This window comes from Nicotiana attenuata, chromosome 5 (assembly GCF_001879085.1).
Source record: "Nicotiana attenuata strain UT chromosome 5, NIATTr2, whole genome shotgun sequence".
Taxonomy (NCBI): domain Eukaryota; kingdom Viridiplantae; phylum Streptophyta; class Magnoliopsida; order Solanales; family Solanaceae; genus Nicotiana; species Nicotiana attenuata.
The window spans coordinates 41,891,625-41,914,988 of record NC_031993.1 but is presented as its reverse complement, the minus strand read 5'-3'; the positions used below and the strand labels follow the sequence as shown (position 1 = coordinate 41,914,988).

Sequence of the window (23,364 nt, the reverse complement as noted above, 5' to 3'; positions counted from 1 at the left end):
CTTCTTTATTTAATGATTTCTAAAAATAACTTCATCTTTTCTTGCTGAGTTCCTAATTGGTTTAGAAGCTGTACTCCACTTAGGTTATGTAAATCAGACTCCTTGAACATCTTAATTGTATTGGTTACAGACCCTATGAACCGAGTAACATGAGAACGTTGTTGTGTAAAGTGAGATAGAAATATGTGGGCACGAGGTGCCGGGTGTGCTAAAAGTTTGGTAATTGAGGTTATGATATGAGACATCGAGTTTGAGATGGCTGGAAATTGTGCATCAGAAACGATATGACTTATTGAGCTGGCATCGCCTTCCTTGTTTGAGTACATTTTTCTTTACTTGTCTGTGTTCCAGCTATGTTGGTGTTAATTTATCTGGTTATCTTCGTTTCCTCCCGTGTTTCTCTTTATTGTTTCTACTGATTGTAGTTTGTTCTTTCCCTGCTGTTGATATTACTATGTCATTTTTAGATTGATAGTTTATTATCAAATCATGTTCAATTTATTTGACCAGTAGGTGTCTGGACTGTTCCTCGTCACTACCCCACCGAGGTTAGTCTTGATACTTACTGGGCACCGCCGTGGTGTGCTCATACTACACTTCTACACATTTTTGTGTACAGATCCACATATTTGATCGATAGTAGTTGTGCGGGTCGTTGCGGTGCAGACTCAAGGTAAACCTGCTACAGCGTTCATAGGCCTCGGATTCATCTTCATTTGTACTTATTCCCATTTATTCCTTTTGTTTCGGAGCAGTGATATATTTATTTTGTATAACTACTCTTAGAAAGGCTTGTGACTTGTACTACCGGTTTTGGAAATTGTAAATTGTTAAGAGTTATTCAGATTAAAGTTAGCAAATATTAATGTTATCTCAGTTAATGTTAGGCTTACCTAGTTTAGAGACTAGGTGTCATCACGATTCCTTCGGAGGGATTTTTGGATCGTGACAGTAACTTTTTATAGTAATTTATTCACGTTATTAAATTTTTATGTTTTAGTAATGCTTTGTTTGCTCAGCACATTCCGACAAAATTATGTAAATCATAAATTCTTTTTTTCTTTTTATCTCAGCACCTAAAACGTCACTACCTAAGTGACATTAAAACCTTTGAGGGAGATAAATTGAGAAAACATAAAATTTAATTTTTTAATTTATGTTATATGGAAATTCATTACAGAATCATAATAAAAGTATAGCTAATTAGCCTTGTTTGTGTCTTCTCAAATGAACTTGAGAATAAATTTTGAAAAATATTTTCAAAAAGATTCTTAAACTTCAAGGGTTATGTGTTTTTTTTTAAACTAAAAAATAAAAATATAAAATTGAAACAAAATCTAAGGTGAATATATTGATTAATGATTGAGGACTTCTTTGAAAAAAGTCTTTTCTCTTATTGAGTTAGCTATATTAGATTAATATTCATCAATTTGAGAAGTTTATACTTTCTTTTATAATTCAAACACAATTTTAAAATATATATATATATATATATATATATATATATATATATATATATATATATATATATATATGTAATTTTCTAACAAAAATTAGTATGGAACACAGGCAATGCTATACTGAAGCTAGTAAATAAACTGTATAATTGGACTCGCTATTATTATTATTATTATTATTATTATTATTATTATTATTATTATTATTATTATTATTATTATTGTGCATGTGACCTATATAACTAAATTGCCCTTATTTATTTATTAATGTCTTAATCTTTTTACTTCTTTCGAAAATGTTTATTAAAGTTGTGAAGGTAAAATAAAAAATATTTAATTCTTTTTTTTTAAAATATAATTTACACAACTATTTAGGGAACAATTTATTTGTTTTAACAAAAGTGACAAGTAAGTAGGCAGGAAATAACAATAAATCCAAAGTAGATTTGTCCACCCACTTATGGCTGGTTTGAGGTATAAGGAATAATTAATTTCGAGACTAAATTTAAGAAGAGTTTATCCTATATTTAGTTGGGAGAAAATTAAGGTATAATTAATTCGAAAATTAATTATTTCAGAATTGTAATGTTTTTATATCCCATGCAAAGATGGAATAACTAATACTAACTAATTTCGGAATAATCAATCAATGGGAAAAACGACCCCTTAGTTTGCACCTTTGCTTCGCAAAAGAGTAACTTATGCACATCTTCTTTACTTGTTACATCATTCAAAGAAGTCTCCCTTACACATTCAATGCCTTCTCTTTCTTGACGTTACTTGTCTTTCAGCTGAAACAAAAACCACTACCCACATATTTAGACAAACTTTTGATCCATATCTTTCTTCTTTTATTACCCCTTATCTTTCTTTCCTGAGCTGTTTTAATTTTCAACCTTAATTCTGAGTCGTCAATTTAATACTGATCCAAAAGTCTTCTAAGGCAAAGAGGGGAAGATGGGAAGACTATTTGTGTTGACTCTTGAAGGCAAGATCTATAGCTGCAAGCACTGTGGAACTCATCTTGCTCTTTCTGAAAGCATCGTTTCTAAGGTTTTGCTCGTCTTTTCCCAAATCAGTTTACTTATCTGTTTGATCACTCTTTTGTTTTAATCTACACAATTTTGCAACTGGGGTTTCTTTAATTTTGCTTATTTAGATTTATTTCGTTATAAAAGTACAATCTGGGCTCGATCGGTGGTTGATTTTTTATTTTATTTTATTGTGTGTGAACTTGTACGGGATTTTTCTCTATGTTCTTGCTCTGCAAAGTAAATTTAGCTGTCAATAAAAGTTGGGTACTTAAAATCAGCCATATGAGTGAGCAAGGTCTGAGATTGAGTAATTTTCCGTCTAAAGGGGATGGATTTTTACCATCCAAGAACTGTGTTTTGTAGTGTTGCTGATTTAGGAGTAAAAGGGGGCATTCTTGCGAATAAAATAAAACCTCTCATAGGAAAGATATTTGGTACTGCTGATAGAGTCCGATGTGGCAATCCTTATACTTTTACCTGTTATGCATTAGAGGACCATTCTTGTGATGTGGAAGAGTTCATTATTGAGTTGATAAATGGAGTATACTTGATTGGCATTTGCCATTTGTTCCCATGTTTGTGGACTAATAGCTTCAATACTTCAGGTCTGGGTACTCTCTGTTTTTATATTGATCAACTTGGTGTCTGTTTTGTGACTTTATTATACTTAATATCTTTATAATGTGGATTGCATGACTTTCGTTGTACTTGTTCGGTACTTTCTATGTCAAATCTATCCTACGGAGAGTTGCCTCTGTCTTGTACAGCATATAATTAGAGCATGTGTTTGAAGTGATGGAGATTCAAAATTTTTGTTCATTAGAAAATTCAAATGCTCGGAATGGAACTAATTGATGATTACACAGCTAATTTGCATTTAAGTTTATGTTACTTTCTTCTTTCAGCCCCTAAGCAATTGTTGTCATTCTGAGTCATGAAGTTATCTGATTCAGTGTTTTACCTCTGATCTTTCCTTCAGTCTTTCCACTGCCGACATGGGAAGGCTTATCTCTTCAGTAAGGTGTAAGTCCCTTTGATTCTGCACGCACAATCATTAGAAATCTTTTATGACATTCACATGTCCAATCTTTACAGTTGCAGCTGTATAATCACGAGTCCCACAAACTTGTGCAACTTCTATTAGTTTTATTCTTGTTAGAGTATGAAAGCCGTTACCATTTTATTTCCTGTTAAGCTTTTGTTGGCATTGATGGGGGACAAGTTATTTGTTGCTTGGTTTTATGAACATTGTTATTGCATACCTCTGCTACTAAGTTAGGATGCAAAGAGCTACTGTGTAAATCCTCCTTATCTAACTTCTTGTACCTTCTTTTATTGGTGTGGAGGACTTTCTTCAACTAGAAAGTGAGAAAAGATGAAGGTTTGAAGAATTCATGTTTGTAGTAGTTAGCCTAAATTTCATGAATTGAAATGAAGAAGACTCGCCTTTCAAAAGTTGGATGCAACTGGATTATGTGCAATTTATTTGGCATTTCTTTGGGTCACATTGCTCTCAGGAGTCAGGATCTTTGATTTCGTTATTACCTCCAATTCATTGATTGCTATGAAAGGTCACAACCAGCTTAGAATATTTGAAATGCACGTGAAAACTTGTGAACAAGGTAGTCTATACTTTTTAGGTTTAGTTTGTTAAGATCATGGTACAGTAGATGTATATCTTGATATATTCGTGTCATTGACTATAAAATTAGCTGGTCTTTACTTATAATCTGTTGGAATCAGTGTAGAACGTAATGGAATTATACCAGACTGTTATATCATGTACATTAAATTGTATTTTGCAGGAGTACAAATATTAACACATCAATTTTCCAAAAAAAAATCTTACTTGACTTTCTTTTTATAAAAAAAAAAAAAAATCTTTAGAGCAGCATCACAATAGCTACATGGCTGTAATACCTATATTGTGCAAAAGTTGATCGCTTTCGCGCTCATAAGTTCTGCTCTTCTCAAGTCTCTTTATTTCATATCATCAGTTAGTAGAAACATACATAATGAAAGTGCACTTTGTGGTTCAGTATATTCTATACGCCCTTCTTTTCTTTGACAGAGTGAATGTCACTTCTGGCGAGATAGAGAATAGAATGATGATGACTGGTATGCACACTGTGGCCGACATTTTCTGCGTCTGTTGTGGGTCAATTGTTGGATGGAAATATGTGAGTACAGAGTGCTAACATGGATTTGGCAGTTACCAGACAGTTTTAGTTAGTTGCTAATAGTAATTCTTTTTTGCAGGAGACCGCCCATGAGAAGAGCCAAAAGTACAAAGAAGGAAAATCCGTGCTTGAGCGGTCAGTAGTCTAATTTAGAATTGAGTAATTACTAATTAGGAGCAGAGCTCATAAGTCCTCTCTGAGGTGCTTTTCTTTTGAAACTCAACAGGTTTAAGATTTCTGGCCCTGATGGAAGCCATTACTGGGCCAGTCATGAAACTCATGTTGCAGGAAGTGATGCTGATGATGTTTGATCACCTCACCATCAGATAAATAGTTCTATCCCAAATGTACATTCTTTAACCCACCACCCCACTATATTCTTTATGGACCATTGGATTCTTGAATTGCTTGCTCACTCAGCAGCTTCTTCTACCTGACCTCTATCATGTATAATAAATAATATGGAAGCAACCATATATTGGTTCGACCTAACATGACCATCTCCCCTATATTTGTTTGTAATGACAGTCTTTACTGTACTAGCAATGACTTCCGCTTTCGTTACTTCAATCTTTCCATATTCCTTTCCATTTCACTCTCTGTATTTTTTGGTATTCACTTATTTAGGGGGATGTGTTAAAAGCAAGTTGTCTGGGCATGAATTTTAGAAATAGAACCAAGACAATTTACTAATTCTCTGCATCTACTTTACCCTTTTCAAACTATCCTCTGTCCTTCCTGGACGGCTCTCATAAACCATTTTGATCTACCTAGCATAAACATAAAGGGTTTATTAGAAATAGTCTCTCTATCTCTATGAGGTAGGGGTAAGACCTATGTATACACTACCCTCCCCAGACCCCATTTATGGGATCAAACTGGGTTTGTTGTAGTGGGCATAAACATAAATAGATCCAAACGCCATGCCACATCCATAACACATCAAAAATTGGAAGGAACATACCATAGCTGTAAAACTATGTTGGGGATGGCGTGTCAGAGTAACATTTTATCGTGGCTTAGTAACTAACTTGACACTCGTACAATTGTACTTGCATGTTTTTCTAATTAAAAGATATGCTGGCAGCTAGCCAACTCCGCTTTAACGCGAAAACAGCGAGACCCCGGGGAAGTTTGAAGTCAGGTTTTCAAATACATACCTCAACTAGGTCAACAAAGATGTTCTTTTCTTCTTTTGACATGCAATCTTGAACAAATATTAAGCCTTGCTCCTAGAGGAAACTATTCAGTAACACCCGAAAACTGGAGCAAAGGCTAATGTTTTCAAATTGCAGGTCAAAAGAAGAAATGAACATTCAAAAACTAAAGTAGGAGAATGAATTATACAACAGTAAGATTGTAAAAAGATTTTCGTAAAAGTAATATTATTGTAATTAGATCACAATCTTAAGATGCTAGCCTAAGAAGGCGCTCGACTATGGATCAGCTTCACCCCAGTTTGATTTACTAGTGTTTATACAATACCAACTCTACAGTATTGCTTGGCTCTGATTTCTATCAAAAGCTTGGGCAGTTGAAACCCAGCATAAATATAAAATTGATTGGGTCTGAAATTCTGTACATAATTTTGTACGTTATTCTTACTAGGCAGCAAGTAGACTGAGAATATTTTAACACACCGTATATCATTATTGGGTGTCTGAGCAGTTTTTATGGAAATACAAATCCGGGCTCAAATCAGCTAGAAATTCAGGTACATACATTATAATTTGATTCACTACTATAAATTAGTAAAGCTTATCTAGTATTTTGATCTCTCAGACATTTATTATTCCCCAAATCCATGATACCACAAGCAACAAATTGAGAGTCAATATCCATCAAATTGCAGGCAGTATTCAGATGTCATCTTTGACCTGGTAAGGCAAAAGGACTCAATGCATCAAATAGAAAATGTCCTTGCACCCATAGATCCAAATCCATGACACTCATCCAGGCATTCAGTAGCCTACATCAGACACAATCTCTAGCAATGAGTTGGATTGCAATCTCAAAACTCCAAAGTCCAAACCGAAAACACAGGCATTTTTATGGATTGTAAACATTTTAATTAAATAAATCTTTAACCTTGACAGAAGCTATTTTTTCTTTATCATTTGAGGCAGAGGATGAACTTAACGATAGCGCAAAGGGCAGAGCAGCTCAGAAGCCCGATACGTTGCTTTATACCGCATTTTGCTGCGGAAGTGGATATAATCCCAAATAATAGTAATGGTGACTGGGACAATATACTTCATTCTCTCTAGCCCGCCTTATTTCTTTTAGGGTTGCGTACTTACCTAATGATAAGAAGGCAAGAATTCTCAAACGTAAGAAGCTGGGGGCATGCCCGCCGGTGACCTGCCTCCGATTACAGAAAGTGAATCTGGATCCTGGAATAAATATTTACTAGACAGACAATTAAATTAGGGAGGATATCAATTACACCAACTGCAACTAGCCGCCCGTCTATCAAATCAAATACTGTTGACGGAAAGAGCCAAAGCCACAAGGAGGAATTGTTACATCCCCTGTCGATGAAACACATATATTGAGGGTGTATCAACCAAAACTCTCCTATAAGAACTTTCAGTTACTTTATCCAGTGGATCATTGTGCACCCTAAGCTGGTGTCTTCTATACAAGGAATATTCTTCTAGGTCAAATTTGGACCTTTTAAGATGAATCTCAAGCCCCATCAGGATTTTCATGGATTCTTGTCAAGCATGTCTGAGCTTCCTGAAGGGGATTGCTTTGACTCATGAACCAATGCTGCCTACACCATCTTCATCAACTTGTCTTTCAGAAGAATAGAAGCTTATATGTCCGTCACAAGCTCTAACTAACAAACCCAACGATTCAGCAAAATGGCTTAGATGGCTAACTAATTTTTGAGCAATCACTCTTGGGTCATCAACAATCTGCTTGCTTCCCTCAGGCCCAGATTTTGATGACTTTTCAATGTGAACTTCCTTTCTACAGTGCCTTAAAGTAGCTGCAATCTCATTTAGATCATTTAATCCTTCAGCCAATAACTTTCTTTTAGCAGGTGCAACTTTTTTAACAGAGGCTTTTAGAAATTGAATGTCAGAGGAAAGCTCCCCATCTTAATGCATGTTTTTACTGCATTATTTATCTGATGTTCGATATGGGGATAAATGTCTCAGTTTTTTTTCTTTTCTTCAAGGTTGCCACTCAAGGACTTCTCTGCTGCAGGGCTTGGACTTTCATTGAAGCTACTGATTCGTGAAACTGTCGAAATACTTGTTGCATCCATTAACTCAGCGGATCGTTTCGCTGATGTGCCATCCAAAAACTTAGCATCAATCAGCTGGTGGTATGTTACTTCTTGTGAATGCATCTGGTTAACTCAAAGTAGCCAAACCTATATAAAACATAAAGCTTTTGCAACCACAAATAACACACTAGATATAATCATCTTGATGTTCATCCTTTATCATTAATAAACACAATGAGAATAAAGGATCTATCAAGGTGATACCAATTAGGTAATGTTAAAGTTTAGTCTGTTACTATATAACATTAGATACAGTGTTTTTGATGACTCTTTTGATGTGCCAGTATAACAATAAGAGTGATATTTAGAGAACCTCTAGTTTTGGAGAGTCCCTGATTTATTTAAAAGACAAATTACTTATAAGCATATTATTATTGGGAATGATTTGGGCCAATAAAGCAGAATAGTTAGAGGGGATTCATATAGCTGACCCCAATTTTATTTGGGATTCAGGTGTAGTGGATTGATTGATCATTTATGATTATACTGAAAACTTAAACCGGACTGAAAGGAATTGACACAGTAATAGACATTCGTCAACGTGTGATCAACAATTTTAAATTTGAGAGATTCAAGCATCCTGTTGCACATCAAAATCTATTTGCTAACTACTTTTGTTAATCATAGAGAAACAGAAAACAAAAAATACCTCTGCATCCGTATCACTCGACGATGTTCTTTCGAAGGAACAAAATTGCTTGCTTTGAGACGGATAGTGTAGGGAGGACAACACGTGCTTTACATCTCAGGTTTGTATAACAAACAGCCGAATCTTCTCCTACCCCTATCCACTAGAGCTATGGGTGTTAAAAGGGGTAAAAATTGCATGGGGCGCCCTATTTGGTCGCTCCTTTTTAACCTGTAGCCGTTTGTTTTTGTGTTTGCATCGTACCAGTTTTTTTGTTAAAAGCCTTTTAAAAAGACAATTTTGCCCTTCTTTATTAAAAGACTAATTTCTTTCCAAGTATACGTCCCTGTCTCTCTCTCCCGTTCTTCGCATTTTTGATTTGTTTTTCTCTGAAATCAATCGGTTTTCGTCATTCTTCTTGATTTTTCAACTGTTTGTTCCCACAAGTACATTGCATTAACTTTCTGTGTTTTATTTTAGTATTAATTTTTACGATTTAATTTCTGGTTTTTCTTTTGATAGTCATGTTAGTTGAATCCTTTCCCTTTTTTTACTTATGATAAAATAGTTTCCTAGGGTTTACTTTGATTAGTGCATTAGTTTTACTTTTACGATTGTGTTTTTAGGTTTTTTAAACGTGTGTTTGTTTTTTTGATGAAAATTCTATAAATTCTTCAGTGATTTTTGGAGACGTCGAAATTTTTAAAACTTTTGAGAGTTAAATAGATGATACTTTTAAAGTGTGAAGCTTATAATACTTTAAGGATACCTTAATTTTAGGAGTTGAAAGTTTTGTTTTGTATTTTGTGTTTTTGTTATATTTTTTATGAACTTCAGCATTATTTGGAGTTGAATTTGTGTTCTGTTTTTGTAAAAACTACAGCACGTTGTTGCTGAAGTTTTTGTTTTGTAACTGGTGAACTCCATCATTCTAGGAGCTGACGTTTTGTTTTGTATTTGCTGAACTTCAGCATTTAGGAGCTGAAGTTTTTGTTTATATTTGCTGAACTTCAGCATTTAGGAGCTGAAGTTTTTGTTTTATATTTGCTGAACTTCAGTCTTCTTAGAGTTGATTTTTTTGATAATGTTCTGACGTTATTTTTCCTATCTTTTACTTTTTCTTGAACAGATGGCATCTACGAAATCCAAATCACCTACAAATCCTAAAGCACCTAAAGATCCTAAACAACGTAGAATATGCAAAGGTCCTTCAGTCCCTATTGCTCCACCTACAAAACCAGGGGATAGATATTATGAGTTTCGAGATTGGTTTAACTGTCGTGCTTACTGGAAGGGGAACCACGATTTGAAGAGTTTAATTTCATCTTTCTTGACTCCTGCACAACGGGATAAGCTGAATAATGGTACATTTCGGTATATTATGGCTATGGAGAATTTCAAATGCAGCATGAAGTTGGTTCATTGTTTGATTCTTTCTCGAATATTCACCAATGATCGAGACTCCATTAGTTTCAAGATTTTTGGCCGTGATGTATCGTTCACCCTTGAAGACTTTCACATTATGTGCGGTTTGAGGATCACAGTACATAATGTTGAAAAACCAAGTAAACGGGAGACCAAGATTCTGAGGCGCTATTTTGGGAAGTCTAAGGGTGTGACCTTGAAGGACATTTGAGATTTTATGTCCCAGAATGAAATTCAAAAGGATGATGTGAATTTCAAACACGTATTCGAGAGTGATGAAGATGCTGTGAAGCTTATGGAAATTCTTGTTGTGGAGTTTATTTTGTTAGGAAAAAGAATGAATCGACTGTGCTGGAGGATTATGCGGCTATTGTTGAAGATGATAAGGCTTGTGTTGATTATCCTTGGGTAATATGTCTTATGAGAAGCTCATTACCTCAATGAAACATGCATTGGACAACCAGGACAAAAATAATCCAACTGAGTATACTGTTGGTGGATTCCCATTTCCATTATGTGTTTGGTTCTATGAGCGCTTCCTAGATATTAGGCAGAAGTATTTAAGAGATGACAAGTTCCTTGATGCCCCTCAAGTTCCTAGGATGTTACGTTATGTATGTGTGGGAGAGCCTAAATATAAAGAACTTCATGAGGATTACTTCAGTAATCATGGTGTAAGTTAATGTTTTTTTTATTTTTGTAGTTGTGTTAATATGTTGACGTACTAGTTTTATTTTACTTTCATAATATACTTTTTTGTATTAAACAGAAATATCGGACGTTTAGGATATTGGATATAATTCCTACAGAAGAGAAATTGAATTCTATGCCTTTAATTGGACAATTACCATGCAGCCAGATTCGTTCAAAGGTACTTAATGCAGTTCCTTCAACTAGTGAATCACCACGTAGTCGGAGTCGATCAAAAGAAGCCAATCGAACTCCTGTAATTGGCGAATTACCTCATACCCAGAGTCGTTTTAACTGTTCTACAACGGCATTTGACAATGAATTAGTCAACACAATATGTTCTGTAAGTTTTGAGCTAAAGTTTTTTGTTTTTGTGTTTTGTAAATCTGCAGCATGTTTTAGCTGAAGTTTTTGTTCTATTTGTGATGAACTTTAGCATTTTAGTAGCTGAAGTTGTGTTATGTATTTGCTGAACTTCAGAATTCTTTATACCTGAAGTTTTGTTCTGTGTCCCTATACTAGAGGGTAACGATGGAGGTTAAAAGGCATGCAGAAGAAGAAAGACACATGATCGCGAAAGAAGTTGTCGAGCAGTTTCAACGGGATGAGCGATCTGCTATTGTGGATGCGGTTTTGATAAAAATCAAGGTAAGCTAGTTTATAGAGAAGTCTTTTTTCTGCTAATGTTATTCAGATAAATCATTGTTAGTAATTTTTTTCTACGAATATTTCGATGAGAAATTTGAAAAGTTGTTTAAGCTTTTCGACTAATAAAATGGAATGGACGATGGTGATTTTGATTTGATGAAGTATCGACAATATGATAGGATGAACGACTCGTTCGAACATCTATCGGATATTAATGTTGCTCATGATGCACTGCATAAAGTCGCAGATGAAAATGTAACACGTGAGGAAGCGGCTCTTGAAGGCGATCAACGTGTTGAACAACAAGTTGAAGAGGAATGTTCCAGTGTTGATAGACTGGCCAAAGATGGAAATGATGAACAGTTATCAACCGAGAATGTAGGAAGCAAGAAAGGTGCAGATGATGAAGTTGTTCATACTGAAGAACATGCACCGAGTTATGATTTGGGCAGTGATATTGCAAAAGGCAATTTGTTTGGCGATGGAGATCATGCACCTGTTAGTACTGAAGAACTAACATCGAGTGATGTGTGTACCACTATTGGGAAAGGCGATCGGTTTGCAGTCGCAATAGCTATTTGCAAGAAAATTTTAGGTGTAGAGACACAGGAAATTTGCACTACATGTATAAATATTTTTTATGTTATATATATATATATATATATATATATATATATATATATATATATATATATATATATATCCCTCCCCCCTCTTTATGAATATGCAGTGGAAGTTAAAAATAGTCGTGCTTCAATTGATACAACTCAAAAACTCTCTAATGATGCTGAATTGAATGAAGATAGAGTTGAGAAAATCCTTCTAGAGAATACTCCAATGCTCCTCGACGTTGCTGCACAATTGAATGAAGCTGGAGCTGCTGATATTGACAAAGGCATTCAGCCTGGCGAAACCAATGTGGAAGACAAACGTCAAGGTATTCTATAGATCACGAATTTATTACATTTGATCCAAGTATATATTTTCATTTTGAAATTTTACATACTTTATTTTCTTTTTTATGTTTTTTGATGATTATTCAGAAAGACTCAATGCAGCTCAAAAAGAAATTGGTGAGCTCATTCGGCTATATGAAAAAGGAGAAATACATCTGTTCACACCTGTTGGCTCACAGACAGGTGTGAAGTGTGTTTGTATTATTTTATAGAATTTAGTCAGTATTATTTAGTATATTTTTTTCCATGAAGATATAGGCGTATCTGAAGGTAATGGAAGTGGATCCGTTGGAATGCAAACACCATCTGTATCGCAACACTTAGACCGGGTAGTTATTTTCTGCAATTCGATTACAAGGTATTTTTTTGCCTAATGTGTGTTTTGTATCAGTTGTATTTATGTATATATTTTCCTTGCTTTTGCAAATCTCATCTGATGCATCACAACTTCTTCCAAATCCTAAGAGAAGGAAGATGTCCAGTTCTCCTAATGTTTTGTGTGACACCTGTGATATCCCCAACTTTAATTTATGTTCATTTTCTCTAGGTAGTACACAAGGGACTGGTTTAGAAGGTAATTTTGTTGATGTTGTTGTTGGTGAAGAGAGACAAGAACATCGTAAATAGCAGGGAGTTGGTCAAGTATCTGCCACCATGGCTGTGGATTTTTCCCCTGGTGCTGAACCGTAACAGTTAGTTGTGACGGAACAGCAGGAAGAGCAAGCAAAAAGAAAACCAGATAAAAAAGGGAAAATGATTCGTATGGAGAGTATTTGGTTGAATTCTCCTTATGTCATTCCTAAACAAAAGCGAATGGGGCAAGATTGGAAAGTTGGAAAGACTATACGAAGGTGTCCCTTCCATTATGTTAATCAAGACAGTGGATTGATGTAAACATTTACAGACTGGTTGAAGACGGATGCCAGTGAATATAATTCCAAGCCATTCAGATTAGCTGGAATTGATATTCCAAAGTCATTCTTTACCGAGCATGTGGATCCTACCTTTGATCTTTCGGATGAAGTAAGTTATTAAGTTTGTTTTTTGAATTGGTTTTCAACTGTATTTCCCAAAACTTCAGCTTATTTTTATTTTAAAGTTTTTGTACTGTAATTTGGTAACTTTAGTTTTATGCATGGTAAAACTGCTGAAGTTGTTTAGCTTATTTGCTAAAACTTCAGACTAAACTTGCTGAAGTTTTTGACATGCAGTCTCTACTTTTTTTTTCTTAACTTTAAATCAAACATGCTGAAGTTTTTTAGATTATTTCCTAACACTTCAAACTGAATATGCTTAAGTTTTTTGTCATGCAGTTTGTAGTTTTGTAATGCGTTTTTTCTAAACTTCATACTTATGCATGCTGAAGTATTTTACTTCACATATTTTCTTTTATTGTTGTTCATTTGCAGCATATTGAAGTGGGCGTATATTTCTTACGCAAAAAATATTGCTATCACCTTCCAAGTTATCCAAAATCAAGATGTGCAGTAACAAATTTAATTTTTGATAAATATATGACTAAGTTGGCTAGTGTTCATCTTTCAGATGAACAGAAGGAGAAAATTAGAAAAAGGAAGGAAAAGAGAATGGAGGAGGAAAAAAAGGAAGGGAAAAAGAGCAAATCAAAGAGAAAGAGGACATCCAAAAAACAGGAATGTGAGGATTATGAAGAAGAAGAAGAAGAAGAAGAAGTGGAGATTGAGGAACTTACCGAGTTTACTTGGCTTATTGAAGAATCAACAGGTGAAACTACGTAAGAGTCATTGATCTTTCATGTGGTATCACATGGGCATCTGCCGAAAAGTATTGTTTCCATTTCGACTTAAGCCAAGGTCAGGCCAGAGATCAACGCACTACTTTTTTGGAATTATGCACTTTAAAGAAAAAACTATATATGTGTATGATTCCATGAGCAATACAACATATGAGCGTGCGGTTGAACATGTCCAAAATTATGCCCGGAAGGAGTCGTGATGGCACCTAGTCTCTAAACTAGGTAAGCCTAACATTAACTGAGATAACATTTATATTTGCAATCTTTAATTTAAATAACTCTTAACAAATTACAATTCTCAAAATCGGGGTACAAGTCATAAGCCTTTCTAAGAGTAGTTATACAAAATAAATACATCATTGTTCCGAAACAAAAGGAACAAATGGAAATAAGTACAAGTGAAGGTGACTCCGAGGCCTGCGAACGTTGTAGCAGATTTACCTTGAGTCTCCACCGCAACAACCCGCACAACTACTACCGATTAAATACCTGGATCTGTACACAAAAATGTATAGAAGTGTAGTATGAGCACACCACAGTGGTGCCCAGTAAGTATCAAGACTAACCTCGATGGGGTAGTGACGAGGAACAGTCCAAACACCTACTGGTCAAATAAATTAAACAGGATATGATAATAAACTATCAACCTAAAGATGACAAAGTAATATCAACAGCAAGGAAAGAACAAACTACAATCAGTAAAACAATAAAGTGAAACACAGATGGAAAACGAAAGATAACCAAGTAAATTAACACCAACATAGCTGGAACACAGACAAGTAAAAATGTACTCAATTAAGGAAGGCGATGTCAGCTCAATAAATCATATCATTTCTGATGCACAATTCCAGCCATCTCAAACTCGATGTCTCATATCATAACCTCAATTACCAAACCTTTAGCACACCCGACACCTTGTGCCCACATATTTCTATCTCACTTTGCACAACAACGTTCTCATGTTACTCATTACATAGGATCCATAACCAATGCAATTGAGATGCTCAAGGAGTCTCATTTACATAACATAAAGTAGAGTACCGCTTCTAAACCAATTAGGAACTCAGCAAAAAAAGATGAAGTTATTTTTAGAAATCATTTGAATAAGGAAAGTACCATTTTAAATTAAAATACAACATCGAATGAATTATTACCTTTAACATGGGATTCAATAATTTAACTTAGTAGAAACTCTATTTAAGTAAAATACAACCTCAGACGGTTTAAGGAAATTTAAATGTGTAACTAATTGAATTAAAAATAAAACAATTATTGAAATTTAAAGTATCGAAATATATATATAAATACGGCGAAGTATTGAAAACACTATAGGGTTCCATCACAAAGGATCACAGCAGTAAAGGAATCTCAATAGTTAAAACACCTGAATTGATAACAACGAATAAACACAAGGAAACAGAAAGTGCACGGCATCACCCTTCGTTCTTTATCACTCTTCCTCACCATATGCATAAATAGAAATGTGCACGACATCACCCTTCGTGCTTTAACTCTCTCATAACATGGAACGGCATCACCCTTCGTGCATTAACTCTCATAATCATGGCACGACATCACCCTTCATGCATTAACTCTCATAATCATGGCACGACATCACCCTTCGTGCATTAACACTCACTCACAATATCATGCACGGCATCACCCTTCATGCTTTACACTCTTCCTCACCCAAACCATAGAAGCAATACATCCCGGCAAGGGAATCAACAATATGAACAATAACATCCCAGCAAGGGAATCAACAACAATCCAACAATCCAACCACAAGGAATTCCACCACCAAGAGTATGAATGCACGACAACAAGAGAATCACGGAAAAACCAAGAAGTGCAATAACCTTAACAAAACAACAAGACACAATAAGCACGTGATAACTACACCGGTGAAGACAACAATTTGAACGCCTAGCATATATGCATGGGGTCATAGAGGAATTCACAATTAAGGGATAACAAAATAATAAGGAGAACAATCACTTCAATTAAGGCAAATAAGGGCCACATAATAACCAAGAGTTAGGGGGAAAAGCTAACAATCATATAGAGGTAAAGCAAACAATTAGGAAACCCAAGCATAACTGAAAAACTTCTCACTTAATGAACATAAGGACCTGAGAACCCTAAAGGCAAATTTCCCACAAATAAGTCCGAGCACACACTCGTCACCTCGCATGCACGGACTACAATTAGCATAGAAGACTCAAATCCTAAGGGGAAGTTCCCCACACAAGGTTATGCAAGATACTTACCTCAATCCGGTCAATTCAATACTCAATTTAGCCTTTCCTTTACCAATTCATCAACGTTTGGCTCAATCTAGCCAAAAACGACTTCAATACACCAAACAGTGCAAGAGAAAATAATTCAAATTAATAAAACTATGATTCTTATACAATTTGCAAAAAGTCGACAAACGTCAACTCCCCGAGCCCGCACATCGAAACTCGACAAAATTTACAAAATCGAACATCCATTCCGCAATGAGTTCACTCATACAAAAATTATCCAATTCTGATACCATTTGGTCATTCAAATCATCATTTTACATTTTTCAAAAACTTTACAAATTTTTCCCAAATTCCATCCCAAATCACGAATTAAATGATGAATTCAATGATAGACTCATGAATTTTAGCCCAATCCGAGTTAGAATCACTTACCCCTATGAATTTCTTGAAAAACCTTCGAAAAATCGCCAAGATCCGAGCTCTCTAGGTAAAAATATGAAATAAAACCCTAAATCTCGTATTTATAGTGCACCTCCCGGATTTCCATTACCGCTGACCGCGGAAAATCACCGCGGCAGCGCTCACCCCTCCGCGGTCGCAAAAAAGTAGCGCGGTCCGTGCTTCTAGTGGCTGCACAGACAAGCCTTAGTATTTTGGCCATAACTTTCTCTATGGATGTCCAAATTATGATTCATTTACTTTTCTGGAAACTAGACACAAAGGGATACAACTTTTATTTTTGAATCATCTCAAAATTCCTTGTAGATCGAAAGATATAGGCTTCCGAAGTCGGACCAACGAACTTGCGGATTCGTCATGACCACGACCGCGGACAGATTTCCGCTAACAGCGAAAATTCCACTGCTGCAGCGAAATATCACCGCTGACAGCGGTCCTTTTGGCCTCTGGGGCAATGATTTACCGCTGTCCGCGGCCCCCCACGATCCGGAACAACTTCCGAGTGCCGAAAAGTCCGAACTCGCTCAAAACTCACCCCGAAACTCATCTGAGGCCCCCAGAACCTCAACCAAATGTACCAACACATCCATAACATCATACAAACTTAGCCCCACTCTCAAATTACATCAAACAACGCTAAAACCACGAATCACCCTCCAATCCAAACCTAAAGAACTTGAAATTTCAAGAATCCTACAACCGATGCCAAACCAACCAAACCAAGTCCGATTGACCCCAAATGTTGCACACAAGTCACAAATGATATTACAAACCTACTCCAACTCCCGGAATAGTATTTCAACTCTGATATCATAAAAGTCAACTCTCGGTCAACCCTCTCCATTTTTCCAACCTTCAACTTTTCCAACTTTCACCGAAATGCCTTAAATTACCATTCGGGCCTCCAAATCCAAATCCGAACACACGCCCAAGTCCAAAATCACCATACGAATCTGCTGACATCATCCAAAACTCATTCCGGAGCCGTTTACTCAAAAGTCAAATTCCGGTCAAATTCTCTCCGCTTAAGCTTCCAAAACTATATTCCTTCTTCCAATTCGACTCTGATTCATCCGGAAATTGAATCCAACCATGCACACAAGTCGATATACATAATGTGAAGCTGCTCTTGACCTCAAACTGCCGAGCCGGATGCAATTGTTCAAAACGACCAGTCGGGTCGTTACAGAAACTTGAACCTTTTATTCTTAAGTTTTGTCCAGCAGTCTGCAATTTTTGTAATGATTTTTTCCAAACTTCAGAGAGAATATGCTGAAGTTATTTAGTGCATTTTCTATAACTTCAGTCTAAAGATGCTGAAGTTTTTGTTTGTACATGTGTTTCTTTTGTGTGTTGTGCGCATATGTGTGTGTATGTGTATGTATGTGCGTGTGTGTGTATGTATGTGCGTGTTAAGGATATGTATTTCACGTACAGTTTTTTCTAGCTGAAGTCATTGCATACTTTTTTAAAATGCAACCAAACCTGTAAGCATGCGCAACAAAAATGAGTGGTTTGTACTTCAACAATATATAAAAGAGTCCAAAGAGCTTCTTTTTTTATTCCTACGAAAATAATCACATTTCAAATATATTATACAATAATGAAAGTCTAAATTCAGACCAAGGATTATTAAATTTTGGAGTATTTTTCAGCGTGTTTCTTGGAATATGGATGAGGTGCTGGAGAAGACAAGCAAGTTGTTCTGTTATGCCCAATTTGTTTACATCGACTGCATTTGGTAGACTTCAATGGTACTGATTCAGTCATAGGGATATGCCTCTTCTTTTGTCTTCTTCCTTGTAAAATCTCTACATCAGGAGGTTTTGTGATATCAAATTCTACATTTTGTGGAATATCCCATGATTTTTGATCTCCCACGGTATTCACATGTCCTTCATATGTTTTGAACCATGTTTCCTTTTAATACCATTTTGAGCAGTAATCAGATTTCTGCAAATATCTCTTATTAATAGCAGCAATTGCATGTGGACAGGGCAATTCATCAAGTTGAAATTCCAAGCAGTCACAAGTTCTCTTCTTTAAGTCCACAATGAATTCGATTCCTTCACTATTTATTCTAAACAACATTGAATCAAGGTTGAACACCTAAGAAGGAATAAAAAATTAAGATAAACTATATTAGTGTATTATTGCTTCAAAAAGAAAAGTATGAAGTTTTTTATATGTAAGCATTAAATCACTGCAACAAATATAAAAAGCTGAAGTGATTATGCATTAGTTAATTACTTCAGAGAAAACACGCTGAAGTAAATCCTGAAGTTAATAAATATACTCACAAACATTTTGCAAGTCAAGTCCATCTTCTTAGTCATCTCTTCTTCTGCCCATATTGATACTTTGTGAAAAGGTTCATTTGCTTTTTTTCTCCGTTCGTAAAACCACTCTCCCAATTTTTCTTGGATGAAATCTAACATTCTTAAAATAGGCATCTCTCTCGCTTTTAGTAACACGGAATTCATTGATTCTACCATGTTTGTTATTAGCATATCATAACGTCGCATGGGAACCACGATCGTGCCCATCTCTCTGGAGGCTCTTCCATTATGTAATTGTATGTTTTCTTGTCAACACTTTTGAGTTGGGACATTAACTAATTAAAATCTTCACGTTTTTATGACCTTGCAACGCTTTGAAAAAGATTTATTACCGTGGATTTTACATGTCTTTGCTTTAAATTTATCTCAAAGTGATAGAGGCAGATACCATGGTGAGCTTCAGGATAAACTTTTCTAATCCCATTTGCGATCGATTGGTTTCTATTTGACAAGAAAACCAGTTCACGACGGACTTGAATTGCTTTTCTCATTTCCTCGAAGAACCAACAGTAGCTGTATAAAATTTATGTAAAAATTTAACAACATCATTAATGGCACCAAGTATTAATAGTTAACATACGGGGTGGATCACTACAATGCACATTAGCAACTTCAGTTATAGGCAATCTATATTTGTAGCAACATCTTAAAAATAAGTATGTATAACTTCACCTAGTAAAAATTTAATCTGGCATGAATCTGGGGTTAAGGTTATGTTTGGTACACTTAGCCTTAAATTTCCTAATTCTAGATTGTCTATTATTTCCTTTAATAACATCAATTGCTCTTCTAACATGAGTAATCTGAGTCGAAAATAAATCAAGGCCATTTTTAACAATAAAATTATAAACATGACATTCACATCAACATGAAAGATATCATCAAGTGGTGGTTGCAAATGCAGTTTTAATAGTGAATTAGAGGCGTTATTGTTAGAATCATTATCAAAAGACATACACAATACTTTTTTATTAAGATTGTAAATGCAACAACTTCGCAAATAGTAGTACTTATAAAAATAGCAGTATGACTCTAATCTTCATCATATTTAAAAGCGATAATACGTTTTTGCATACAAAAATTATCATCTATCCAATGACATGTAATTGTCAAATAATCATTTCCATCAACAACATGGCCAATATCAGAAGTTAGAAAAACTCTACAAGGAAGATAGTCAAACAAATAACGTATGTATGTCTGATATTGTCCATGAAGCCTGAAGATATCAGATCTACAAGTACTTCTAGGGATACCTTTAAATAAAGGATTATAAATCCTTTGAATATACATAATAAGATATGATGAAGAAGCAAAAAAAAAAAAAAAAAGGTAGACAACCAAAGGCAATCATTTTTGTTAACTCCTCACGGTCCTTTATTTTATCATATTTTAAAATGCCTCCAGTACTAGGGTTTAAAGTTCCTTGATTTAATCTAAATCAGAGTCCTAGTCTAGAGGATGAGTGATTCTCAAATGTCTACTAAGTGTCCCTGTCCCCCCTAAACTTCCTCCAGTCTTATGTTTAAAATCATCTTTACAAATTTTGCATCTAACTCTATTGGTATTCTCTATTTCCTCAAAATATTTTCAAACTTTACTTCTCCTTCTCCGATGACTAGTAGTCGGGGCCACATGTGGTCTACTACTAGTGCCACAACCACCACCCCTGCTACCAACTCCAACACTGCTAGGTGTAGATGGTATCTCATCTTCAATATCTAATTCATTATCTTCTATACCGTAGTCTTCCTGTAATTATTCATAATCTATATTATTATCAAGTGATGTTTCAGAAACATGTGTAAAGTCATTTAAATTACTACCAGAAGTTGAAGTAGCATCTCTTTTTCTATTTTCCCGATTACCTCGATTACCAACCTTATTACAAACTCGTTTTGCAGCATTAAACATATTGTGAAAATTTAACTACTAAGAAAAATTAAATATACAAATAAAATATTAAATAGGATAAAGAGTTGGAAAAAGTGCACCGAATTCCGCAAAAAATTGACGCTTGATGATTTTTGAAGTCTTGAAATTGAATTTCGCAACTTCGACGTTACCACGAACAAAATTCAACTGTTCAAACATCAAATAATACCATAAATAAGATTTCAAAAAAATGAGAGCCAAAAAGTTGATAGCAATTTAGTTGAAGAATGAGAGAATGACAATGAGAATTTGGGTTTGAGAATTGAGATATGAGTGAAATATTAAATTAGTTTGGGTCTATTTATAGTTTTTCAAAGGGTTAAATTAATAAATAATAAAAGTATTATTTTTTTTTAAAAAAAAGCCCAAAAGGGCTATTCTTGCAATTAAAGTCGTCGGGCAACGATCATAATGGGAGCTGACCGTTGCCAACGGTCAAATGTATTTTTTAAAAATAAATAAATTAAACTAGCCGTTGAACTGGTCTGGGCCGGTCCGATCCACCGGTTCATCAATGACAAGACTTTACCGGTTCTAACCGGTGCGATTAATCAGTAGCTAGAATCCAACCGGAACATGCCGGATCACCTACAAGCCCACCCATATCGACCCCTTTACCACCAACCGGTCCGATTTGAAATCGGTCTGGGCCGGTCCCGAACCGGGTCAGCACGCCCGTTTGACAGATTTATATTAAAGCAATGAAACCCAACGAATATACTCTATTAGCGCACTTAATGCTTTTGTTGCTAAAAATTTTTCCTTGCATGGGCCATTCATTACTAAGTTTCTTGTAAAAAACTTTACTTTGGATGATTCAAACATGAATACTATATTTCAGAATTAATGAGGAATTATTAAGTCAATTTGATATGAATATTTTATTTTATATGTTTATTTTATAAGAAGAAGAAGCCTAACTTATAAATTCAAAATCAAAAAATCGAAATAATCAAACCAATTTATTCGAAACCAAACTTTAAAAAATTGATCCAGTTCAAATTTATTTGGCTTGAATTTGGATTATAATTTATTAAATCCAAAAATAAAAAAAATCTAAAGTAAGGTTTCATAATCCAATTAGAAATGCCACCTCTAGTGAAACACACTCTGAGTCTGAGGTGTTTACTATCCATGTTTTACTAAGTGAAAGTGTTAAAATGAAGAAAAAAAAGAAGAAAATTTTGGAATTAATTTTAAAATCCGAAATAAGTATAAGTGTCAATTTAGGTATTAAGCGAGATAAAAAGGGAAGTGAGGTGGTGTTGTTATTGGGGGAAAAAGTCAAAATTGCCCATCTACTATTGTTTATTGGTTGCTTGTGCCACCCGTTACACTTTTCGGCCATTCTCGTCCCTACCGTTAACAAAGTTTGCAAAATTACCCCTAACCCTAACGTCCCTCCACTGTGGCAGCTGACCCCATCAATTTTATCCATATCAGCTTCCTTGTCAGTTGCCATGTCATCGACCCCACCAAATTAAAATCCTAACATAAACGATCCCCCACTCCTCACCTCTCCACCCTTTCTCTCATCTTCTCTCCCTCACCTCATACCAAAATTGTCGGAAACCATGGCATTTTGCTGGAAAATTTTCAGTGGGTAGAACTAACCTCCACGGTACTAGCTCCCCTCTTCATCTCCTTTCTCCTTCTTCATGTTTCGTCATTCAAATAACCCTGTTCTCCAGCAAGAAATGGAGCCCTAATGTTGGTAAAAAGGCGACTAGGGAATGGAGGCCCTATGTCTAAAATCTCAACTCAGGGATTGGAGCCCTAATGTTGGTAAAAAGGCGACAACTCACACAGACAAAAATTGCCGATAAGATTAAAAGCCATCAAAGCATTACTATCGTAGCGTTACTCAATGCAGCCATGTCAGATCTTGTTGGCAAACACCCATTTTTTGGCATAAAAAATATTTCTTCTCTTCATATCTTGCTTGATTGCTCTCATGGCACCATTGAAGAATTTGTAAAGAAAGTTTGAGAATATAAATGAAAGAGAATGTAAAGAAATCTTGATTGCTCTCATTTTATTTTGTTTGGTTCTTTATTGTTTTGCTGTGGATGAGAATGTGAAAAAAAATGGAGGAAATACGGTGGGGGGTTTATGTGAAGAAGGTGGGTTTGTCAATTAATGGTGGTGTTAATGGTGGCTGGTTAGTACCGATAAAGGAGATGTATTTGAAAGGAGACTAAAATCACCATACAAAGGATTTGGAAAAGCTTGAAGAATACCTAATGGGTCTGTCATGTTCTTCAGAAGTTGTCGAAGTTCATTTTATGTTAC

General features: G+C 35.3%; 1 protein-coding gene and 1 pseudogene across 1 annotated transcript; one reads left to right on the top strand and one right to left on the bottom strand.

Annotated features, from left to right (window-relative positions):
* On the top strand, window positions 2,159–5,259 carry LOC109225706 (protein yippee-like). Its single transcript, XM_019390461.1, has 5 exons — window positions 2,159–2,510; window positions 3,471–3,514; window positions 4,563–4,671; window positions 4,751–4,806; window positions 4,898–5,259. The coding sequence occupies exons 1-5, from the start codon at window positions 2,415–2,417 to the stop codon at window positions 4,980–4,982; spliced, it is 390 nt and encodes a 129-aa protein (XP_019246006.1). The 5' UTR covers window positions 2,159–2,414; the 3' UTR covers window positions 4,983–5,259.
* Window positions 6,399–8,731, bottom strand: LOC109226160 (annotated as a pseudogene).

What these genes read in the sequence shown, in the direction of transcription:
- LOC109225706 (XM_019390461.1), top strand. Translation starts at nt 2,415, where the DNA reads ATGGGAAGACTATTTGTGTTGACTCTTGAAGGCAAGATCTATAGCTGC. An exon ending in CTGAAAGCATCGTTTCTAAG is followed by an intron (nt 2,511 to 3,470) that starts GTTTTGCTCGTC and finishes TCTTTCCTTCAG; the next exon opens with TCTTTCCACTGCCGACATGG. An exon ending in GCTTATCTCTTCAGTAAGGT is followed by an intron (nt 3,515 to 4,562) that starts GTAAGTCCCTTT and finishes TTTCTTTGACAG; the next exon opens with AGTGAATGTCACTTCTGGCG.